This window comes from Meriones unguiculatus, chromosome 5 (genome assembly GCF_030254825.1).
Source record: "Meriones unguiculatus strain TT.TT164.6M chromosome 5, Bangor_MerUng_6.1, whole genome shotgun sequence".
Lineage (NCBI taxonomy): Eukaryota > Metazoa > Chordata > Mammalia > Rodentia > Muridae > Meriones > Meriones unguiculatus.
Window position 1 is genome coordinate 83,385,570 of NC_083353.1, and position 10,036 is coordinate 83,395,605.

At 45.2% G+C, this 10,036-nt stretch overlaps 1 protein-coding gene across 2 annotated transcripts; it reads left to right on the forward strand.

Moving 5' to 3' along the window:
* Positions 1 to 65: 65 nt before the first annotated feature.
* Lsm3 (LSM3 homolog, U6 small nuclear RNA and mRNA degradation associated) lies at positions 66 to 6,699 on the forward strand. Of its 2 annotated transcripts, none has more exons than XM_021638253.2 (4): positions 66 to 150; positions 923 to 1,033; positions 3,663 to 3,758; positions 6,343 to 6,699. In XM_021638253.2, exons 1-4 carry the CDS (start codon positions 130 to 132, stop codon positions 6,421 to 6,423), a joined length of 309 nt encoding a protein of 102 aa, XP_021493928.1. In that variant the 5' UTR covers positions 66 to 129; the 3' UTR covers positions 6,424 to 6,699. The 2 variants fall into 2 exon arrangements, with proteins under 2 accessions (XP_021493928.1, XP_060239734.1); XM_060383751.1 differs by having other exon boundaries at positions 101 to 150; positions 929 to 1,033.
* The last annotated feature ends 3,337 nt before the right edge of the window (positions 6,700 to 10,036 follow it).

A 10,036-nucleotide genomic window follows, 5' to 3' on the forward strand; every position in this document is an offset into this window, starting at 1 on the left:
TCCCGCCCCCATGTGGACTACAGGGGACGCGAAGGGACAAAAGTAATATAGTCTGCATCCAGCGCTTTTTTTTTTTTTTTTTTGAGTGCCTGTTCTCGCGAGAGGTGGAAAGGGCGCAGCGTTTGAAACATGGCGGACGACGTAGATCAGGTAAGTTAGTTCTGCAGCGTAGAAGAAGCGTTTTCGCTTCCTGGCCCGGCCTGCTCTGGCGCACTCACCGAGGAGTGCCTTGTCTCTTTTTTTCCCCGAGTAATCAACGTCTTCCGTAGCAGCGCCTGCTCCTAAAACTTCCGCAGGCCCAGAGTTTTCTCTACCCGCCTATCTGCCCATGTTGCTCGTCTTCACCCTTTTATCAGTGAAATGCAAAGGCCTGTCGGTACCCGCCTCTAGGAGATAGCTGTCGGGATTCCGACAGAAAGCGTGATGTGGTAGTGGGCACCAGCTTACAAATACGTGTAAGCACCTGGTACACAGGCAGTGTGGCTCCCTTGGCGTGTATTATGAGGGAGGTCAGATAAAAGGGGCGGTTTTATGAGCTAGAGAAACTGCTAAAGATGCAGTACACAGGATAACAGAAGGGCCTACAGGCCTCTTCACCTACCCCTTCCTATTCCTTAGGTGTCTATGGAGTTCCCTGGCCACCGAAATGACTTGCACGCCCCCCACACACAGACTATACCCTCCTGTGTCTCTCTTCAGGAAAAAAAAAATTTTAATATGTATTTATTTAATGTGTTTGTAACACAACTAGGATATGAATTAATTGGGACTGAAGAGGTGTCTTAGCGGTTAAGAGCACTTGTTGCTCTTATAGACGACCCTGGCTTGTATGAGCACCTACGTGTTGGTTTCACTGCTTAGCAGTGATTGAAGCATCAGGCTGCCTCTTGTATTCCATTGCTAAGACGGCTTCTTTCATCAGCAACAGACTACTAATACCGTAGAGGAGCCCCTGGATCTCATCAGGCTCAGTTTGGACGAGCGAATTTATGTGAAGATGAGAAATGACCGAGAACTTCGAGGCAGATTACATGTAAGTCTGTTAAATTGTCTCAAAAGCAGATGTTTCCCTGCCATTCCCCCTCTACCTCGTTACAAATTTAAGAAATGCAACATAAACATACCATTTGGAAGTAGGCAGTTTCTTTTGGAATTGGAAATATGATTTTATTCGTTTTTAAAATCTTTTTTTCCTTAACCAGAATGTTTATGGGGATGGGGATACCCTGCTTACAGAGACCACAACAGGGCATCTGATCCCCTGGAGCTAGAGTTACAGACAGTTGTGTGCTGCCTCCTATGGGTGCTGGGAGCCAAATTCTATCCAGTGCTCTTAAGTTGAGCGTCTCTCCAACCCTATAAACATACTTGTTTCCTTCAGTTTTATCTTTTGTTTATTTATGAATAAACTTATTTATCTTCTTTGTCTTTGACAAGGTGTTGCCATGCAACGCAGCTAGCTTCAGACTGAAGATCCTCCTGGGTATATTTCTTTAGAGCTGGGTTATAGGCATGCACTACCATTCTTGGCCTTGTCTTTTATTCTTAAAGGTTATTGGGCAGGGTGTTTAGTTTTTTTTACGTTTAAAACTGTGCTTTGTGTGGGAAAAAAAAAAGTAAATAGGCTAGAGGTAACTTGCATAGCATGTGGCAGAGGCGCTAGCACTACAGAAAAAAGTAAGCATGTTAAACAGTGTAGAGATCCATAGAATCAAAGGTGAAGTCTCCTTTTCTCAATGGATGACCACTGTTCAAAGCTGGCTCCGTAGATCTTTTCTGCATGTGTATATGCCATCTGTGTTTAAAGGGGGATCCTAGTGAGGTGTGGTAGCATGTGCCCGTTCTTCCAGTACTTAGGTGACTGAGGCAGGGAGACCATGTTTGAGGCCAGTCTCAGCTACAGAGTGAAACTGTGTCTTGAAAGGCAGAGAAAGGCTTTATATACATATTTATAGCACCTTTTTTCACATGAATTCTTTTTTTTGTGTGTGGACTGATTATGCATCTGAGAAGTGCACAGGATTCTATATAAGGCATCAGTCACATTTTTCTTTTTTTCTCAGCTATAAAGCTGCGTTAGGTACTCTTTTATATATTGCTTGTTATTGCTTGTGCGATATTATGATTTCTGTGGAATTGGCCCCTTGGAGTGACATCATTGTGTACTTAAGGTTTTGTTTCTTCTTAATTTGTTATTTTCCTTAGAACTCTTTGTTTACAACACGGGAATTGCACTGAGTCTTCTTAGTTGAGCCTTAGAAACAGCCCTGTGTTATCAGTGACAGAGCCACTATAGGGACTGAGCAGGCGCACTTCAGTCTCACTCTTAGACACTATGGCAGAGAAGCTCCAGGGCTGGGAAGGAAATCTGGTCATTGATCTAGAAGCTAGCCTTATGGAAACAGCAGTGTCAGTTTGATGAGAAAAGTGGGATGGAGCTAAATCCACGGGTCTTTGGAACATGGAATGACAACCGGGCCAGACCAGTCAACTTTACCTTGGAAGTGTCTTCAGCTCTTATCTCTGTACTAAGTGGCCCACCTTTCTGTTTGCTCCCTGCTCCCCAGCTGAACATTTTTCTCATTTGTGTAGCTGCCAAGCAGTGCCTTCCCAATGTGGCTGTTCGGCTATTTTTATCTTGATATGAGAAGACAAAACCACTTAGCACTTTGTTAGAATGTGTAAATGGGTTCTGAACAGGCCGCAGGAAGTTTGCCATTTAGTAAAAGGAATGAACTTTGGAGGTTGCACTGAACACTGTGGCTGCACTCCTTCCTGACTGAGTCCACAGAGCCCAAAGCACATGGTTATAAATGGGCAAAGTGGAAGTGGGAGAGATGATCAGTGGGTAAAGGGTGAAGACTAGAGTTTAGATCCCCAACACCTGTAGCCCCCGCCTCTGGAGGCAAAGATAGGGTCCCTGAGCAAGCTGGCTAGCTAGACAGTCAACAAGCTCTGTGTTCAAGTGAGAGACACTACCGTAATACATACGATGGGGAGCGGCTGAGGAAGACATGCAGTGTTGGCCTCTGGCATCCACATACCCATGTCCACAAAAATAGGCCAAGTTTTGTTCCACTTGTTTCATTTTTGTGAGGGTCAAATGCTTAAGAACCACAGTACCATCACATAGCAAGTAACAGGACTTTATGTTTACTGTCCCTGAAAGAAGTCTGGCAGAGAATTGGCTGTTGTTGTTGTTTTCATAATAAACTGTTGTTGTTTTCATAATAAATAAGTGGAACTGCCTTGGATAGCAAATAACAATAGATAATGAAGAATTAGTTTAATTTGAGTGAACTCAGTTCTTTTGTTTGTTTTGGTTTTAGTTGTTTTTTTTTTTTTTCTAGACAAGGTTTCTCTATGTAGTGCTGACTGTCCTTGATCTTTCTTTGTATACCAGGCTGAACTCAATAGATCCGCCTGCCTCCAGCTCCAAGTGCTGGGATTAAAGGCATGCATCACCAAGCCCAGCTGAGTGAACTTACTTTTGATCATAAATAGTATTGTCACTGGGAACGGCTTATCAAGACTGGATAGACTAGCACAGAGGAAGTGTCTGTTATTTCCTTGCAAAGCTTGGGGCATAAGTATTAAACATGTAGCTTTTAATCCACTTGCATTTTTCAAGCCGTTTTTCAAATCTCACCCTTCCACTTCAGGCTTATGATCAACATTTAAATATGATCCTGGGAGATGTAGAAGAAACTGTGACAACAATAGAAATTGATGAAGAGACATATGAAGAGATATATAAAGTAAGTGTCTCGCAAGTCTTCTCTTTGACAATTGTAGTTCTCAACATGTAACATATTTGTGGAAAGTACATTACGTTTTGGTACCTACTTAAAGATTATTGATAGAGTGTAGTAGTAATTAAAGGTACTACATTTAATTAAAAGGGTTTTGAAGTCACACAACCTGTTTATTACACTGAACTTAAAGACAACTGTATCACCAAACCTACATCAACATAAGTGACAGCTCACAAAGCTGGGAACCTGGGACACACTGCATAGCCTGCAGGCATCGCACAGGTTAGAAAGCGTCCTTTCCAGTCAGCTGAATTAGTCTGAGCCTTTTCCTTAAGAATACTGGGATTAAAAGCTTGTGCCATCACACCAAGCCCACAAATTTATGTGTATGGATGTCTGCATATATGTTTCTGTGCTATAAGCATGGCTGGTGTCCAAGGAGGCCAGAAGAGGGCATCAGATCCTTAAAACTGGAGTTAGAAACAGTTGTGAGCCACCCTGTAAGTATTGGGAATTGAACTTGGGTTCTCTGGAAGAGCAGCCAGTGCTCTTAACTGCTGAGCCATCTCTTCATCATCCCTATAACAGTTTGATGTTATAATGTGTCATGTGTTTAGTACAGACACAGGCAGGACCAGCTGTGATTTTGTGGCTAGTGTCTGTGTCTTGTTTTTTGCAGCACTGTGGAGAATATGTATGGAAAAGCACTGTCTTACATGCTCTTATCTTTGAGATGGGAAACCCAACAGCAGCCTCCCCTTGGCCCTTTGAATGTTTAGCCCTCTCTCAGTTGACATAACTAATAAGCACCAACCTTCCCAAAACTGGAACGTGACCACAAACCACTGGAATTCTCAGAACTTTTTCCCACAGCATGCATAATTGACTCCTGGATGACTGGATTGATACCAACTGGCCAATAAGAAGACTGAAAGCAGTTTGGCCCTGTTTTTTTTTGGTTCTCGCTCCACCACAGTTAGAGTGTTGTTTTTGTTGATTACTAAAGTTCTGTTATTTGGCTCTAGCCCACTTTCCCACTGTCCATACTGTTTACCTCCTTTCTTCATCAAAGAGCTCACAGTATGGCTTACCACCTGGCATCTCTTGGTGATTCTGTGCTCTTTGAAACAGAACCATCTTGCCCATCATCCTGAAGCACCAGTCCTCACATAATTACAGATCTGCTGGAAACTGTGGAGAATAGCATCTCCATCAGATTACCACGATTAGCCGTACTCTGAACTTCAGCGGGATACATGGTCTTTCCTGAGGACAAAGTGTTTTTAAACTGAAAAGCTTATTCATGGCAGCCTTCTGGGGGAGGGGGGTATGCTTATATAGTTAGGCTTAAAAGCATCTGGCATTGTTTCTTTTTGTCTGCCTAATAACTAGCCAGGTCTTGCCTGATCTCCATCTCATACTTCCCTGCTGACTGTATCTGTTACACCACAGCATTGGCTTTTTCCAGCCTTTGTCCCCAAAGACTGTAGGTTTAGGAGGTCTTTGGGCTGCTCCCAAATTCTGCCAAACATTATGCCAAGGCATGGCAATGACTCCCAATCTGCCATGTTTGCTGACTGCCTCAAGCCTGACCACTAAGCTAAAGCCTTAAGAATTGTGTTCCCATTTGTTCTCACAAGAGTACATAGGCATACCGGAGGCTGAATACATACTACAGGCCAGCTAAGTGGCTTTCTTTCAGGTGTGAAGTTAGGGACATTAGACTTGTATCCTGTTCTTTGAGATCTCAATGTTTGGGGTCCACCCATTGGTAAACCAGTGACTACCCACTGACACTCAGAGGAAGGTACTCTTGAAGTCCATGGCTGAAATTCAAACTCAGTAGTAAAGCGTTTGCTTAAATGTACAAAAGTTCAATCCCCAGCACCTTCTACCTAAAATCAATCCAAAACCAGACATAGTGGCATACTCCCATAATCCCAACACTGAGGGACAGGGATGGAGAGACAGCTCAGAGACCAGGAGTACTTGCTTCTTCCCCTTTTTACTTATTTTTGACACAGTCTTACTCTATAACACAGGTTGTTTTGGAATCTGCCATGTAGCTGAGTTGGACTTAAACCCATGGCCACCTGCCTGCCTCAGCCTTCTCCATGCTGGCATTACAGTCATGAGCCACAAATGTCTGACTTGTCTTTATTTTACATTTATTTATCTAGTTTTTATGTGTATGTGTGCATCTCTGTGCGTTCATGTGTATCTTGTACATACAGGAGCCCAAAGATGCCAGAGAGGGCACTTACAGACATACACACAGTGAAAATAAATCTTAAAATTATAATAATCCCTGCACTTGTGGCTGAGGTATGGGGATTAGAAGTTTCACACTAACATGGGACTGACTCACTGTATGGTGAGATCCCATCTCAAAAGAATAGCACAGTAGCCCTCTACTTGTGTCCAGGTTTGGTTGCAAAGAATTCTGGGAAGTAACATTCTAGCAGTATACAGAAAGAGGGAGTGGGTCTAGGTGTGTAGCAATGGTCTCTGCTTCAGTCATCCAGGAAACGGGATTACTCAGACTGTTTAACCTGATTGTACTTTTCCCTTTGTTGTTCTCTTCCAGTCAACAAAAAGGAACATCCCCATGCTCTTCGTCCGGGGAGATGGTGTTGTTCTAGTTGCCCCTCCATTGAGAGTTGGCTGACTTTATGGAGACTTCACCCCTTGAGATGTAAAGGACACTCACAGAGAGAAGCTCACATGTGTTCTGGTGGTCAGAAATGACCCAAGGACCCCTCCACCCTCAAAAGAAGTTCATTTGCAAGTAACTTACAACCTCTCCAGCTAAATGACATGTTCTTTTCTCTAGCCCTCTACTAGTGTAACCGCCTTGCTCTTTTCAGGAGTTGCTTTGCCCATTGTTCTTGTGGTTACTTTCAGGTTGTTTTTCTTTAAATTAAATTTGATGTTTCCTTTTTTACTTGTTTAATGTGTCTTGTGAATTCTTAAGCTTTTACTCCGAGTATACAGTTTGTCTCTTGTCTCTAGGGCACCATGTTGAATGTGAGAAAGGAGGCTAGCCCGTCTGCCCCTGCCCTTATCTGAGATAAAGCAGTTCTGGGGCAAAGAGACCATTGTCAATAGCGTTACCTGTCTCAGGGTCCTCAAGAGCTCAGGTGAGCACCCAGTGAGAACTAGGCCAGAGGGGCAGCAAGTGACCTCAGCTGCTAACTACCAGGAGGATACAAAGCATGACTTCTGTGACTGAAGAAACTGTCTTCCACTCGTGCCTCATAGGCTGGCAGTGCCAAGGACCTGGAGAGTCTGAGCAAGGAATGGCTAAAAGCAAAGCTGCTTCCATTCTGGCTTCAGCCAGCCTGTGCTTCACATAGAATCACAAGAACACTTAGAGCCAGATAACTTCCACTAAGGAGTTATCCTGTTGTAAAATGTAGAAAATTGAACTCTGGCTGTGGCTCTCAGAGGTTGGCTACTCGTCCTGTGTGCATTAGGGCCTTAGTCCCCAGCACCACAAAAAGAAGAAAAGTGTAGCCAGTCTGCGCTGGGGAGGACATGTCTGTAAATGTGCTCGGTAAGTTTTGCTAAGCCCCTGTCAAGTGCAGCTTGCTCATGTGCTCTGAGCCAGAGTCATGTTGAAGAGGCTTTGTTTTCATTATTTATTGTACCAGTCCCTACAAGTTAGAGAAGAGAAAAACAAGTGTGACTAAGCTAATGGAAGTTTTGTCTTCAGTGAGGAGGCAGCGCAGAACTCTCCCTTTACCCTGACCAACCCCACACTGTCTTTAGCTGTGCTAGGTAATGTCCTGTTCACTGTGGGAAACATGGGACTTGGGATTTTGGCTGTGTTCAGTGGTAAATACTTGGGACCCCCTTCCTGAGTAGACAGTTTAACCAAATACTAACACAGTGGCCATAACTAACTTGCTGAACAGCATGCCTGGGCAAAGCCTCTTGGCATAGTCCTCACAAGACCTGTAGTCTTCAAAAGATCTAGCTGGAGTTTTCAAGGTTGCCATCCCCTTCAGGTCTGGGACTCAGGCCTCTATCTTGACAACTCAAGCAGAGCCCTGCCACTTGCCCCCACATGAGGGCTACCTTTATTAGCCTGCAGTGGTACTGTTCAAGCTGTATGGCAAAGGGCTCTTAGCAACTGTGCCTTAGGCCAGAGAACACTCAGCTGGATGTCCGTACTTGCGGGAACTAGTAACTGGCTTCTGTAATAGTGTCTATCACAGTGACAACGTGGGCTATCACAACGTGGGCTATCCTCCACAGGCTTGGGTATTTGAATACTTGGTCTCCAGCTGGTGCTGCTGTTCGGGGAGGCTATGGAGCCTTTATGGAGTAGTTGATCGAGGGGTGGCCTTAAGGTTTTGTAGTCTAGTCCTGCTTCCTGTTCCAGCTGTGAGCAAACCTCACCTCTGCTGAACACAGAAAAAATACTGGAATTGAGGGACCTACCTTGGCTTATCCCAGAAGCACGAGATTTCTGTGGTTTTAAGGAAAGAAAGCACAGCAGATGCCCCCGTCACATAGCTTTCTGTGGAACTCAGGTTGGGCAGGCACTTCTCTATGGCAGACTCAGATATCTTGCACTCATCCACAGGCTGCTCATTCACCTGAGAATGGAGGCTTCCATGAGCCAGGCCTGGGTAGGATGCTACCCACCTCTGTCATTGGAAGTCAGACAAAGAGACACTACCAGAAAGTCAGGCGAAGAAAGTCTGTTTTGTAGGTAACACTTTAGTCAGCTGTAAGTTGCTGAAAAGTAATTGGATACTTTATTAGTAGTGACAGCTTTTTTGGACATACCTCAGGCATCGTGGGGTAAAGCTATTGCTGTGGAATCTCATCTGAAGCTGTGGAGCCTCTCAGGGAATCAAAGTGGGCAGAGCTTGTTCAGTAACAGAAGGGTCCCCATGTGGCAGCAGGGCCCTGGAGGGGGCAGTGTTCCTGTAGAGTCGTCCTGCAGCATTGGGTGGGGTTGCTAAGCTGGGGGTAGGTACGCTGGGTGGGGTTGCTAAGCTGGGGGTAGGTATTGGCTTCCTCTGCTTCTGACAAACTTAGAGTTGAACACAGCCCCACCAGACAAGTGGCTGCTTGTATTCACAACCCCAGACTTGAGGCCTGGCCAACAGCTTGTCCTCCAGCAGCGCTGAACGGGTGAAGATTGAATGACAGTAGGCATACAGTGCTATGTGATTGCCTTGCAGGCAGAAGGGGCCAATGGGACTTTGGAGAGGCAAGCTGTGTGCACCATTCCCCAGTACTTGAGTCCCCACAGCTCAGCAATGCTTACCTCCCTTTCACCCCTCAGCCATCATCTGTGCCTGAGACTACAGTAGGCGCCAGCTGCAGGCACCTAGCCAGGCATCAATTTACATGGAAAACACCAAGAAACGAGGTCTACAAGGCCCAGTGTTTTCAACTCCTGCAGGCCTGTTACACCACTCTCGCCGCAGAGCATGTACATTCCTATTTTCTTGGCTGAGGCTTAAGTTTCATGGGTGTGGGCACAGCATGCCCCACTGTGGTTTCTGATATTGATTACCCCTGAGGGATTCTTTTCTTGGTATTCTTCCCATCCGCTTATTATGCCATGGAGATCCAGAGTGAGGTGTTGACAGGAACCCCCTGTTGTCCTTTGTGAGTTGGGAAAGTTCCCATGGAGGATCTTGCAGTGTTGTGGAGTCAGATAACGGCTTCAAAGGGTGTCTGTGCCATGTGTCAGCTGGGCAGATGGAGTACTGTAAGGTCAGTTGTGAGGACTAAAACACAGCTCCGTTAGCAGCCCAGGACAGCCCTGGGATTGTCCCCAGGTTAGAAGCAACACTTGAGGAGTCAGGTCACAGTGGGCTGAAGTCACTCCTTTATCTGCCTTAGTCTGGCTGCTCTCCGCTCTCTCCCTGAGTAGCTTTTAGGACAATCTGGCTTTGAAATAATTTGATTTGTTCAATTAAAACTTTGCAAGGTCTGAGAAAATGGCTCGGTGCTTGCTAAGTGCACATGAGGATCTAAGGTCAGATCCCAGTACCTGTGTGAAAAGGCAGGTGTAGTGGAGCATACCTGCAAAGCCAGCCCTGGGAAGATCACCAGAGCTTGCTAGCTAGCTAGTCTTGCTGAATCAATAAGCCCCAGGGTCAGTGAGAGACACTGTCTCAAAAAATAAGGTGAAGAATGGTAAAACATCAACCTCTGGCCTCTCCAAGCATACACACACACATGCACATATGCACACAAATGAACACATACTCCACATACACACACATCTTCCATGCCAGAATCTGTCAGAGGAC

Coding starts and splice junctions, on each gene's coding strand:
- Lsm3 (XM_021638253.2), top strand. CDS start 130: ATGGCGGACGACGTAGATCAG. Junction 1,034..3,662: donor AACTTCGAGGCAGATTACAT/GTAAGTCTGTTA, acceptor CTTCCACTTCAG/GCTTATGATCAACATTTAAA. Junction 3,759..6,342: donor CATATGAAGAGATATATAAA/GTAAGTGTCTCG, acceptor GTTCTCTTCCAG/TCAACAAAAAGGAACATCCC.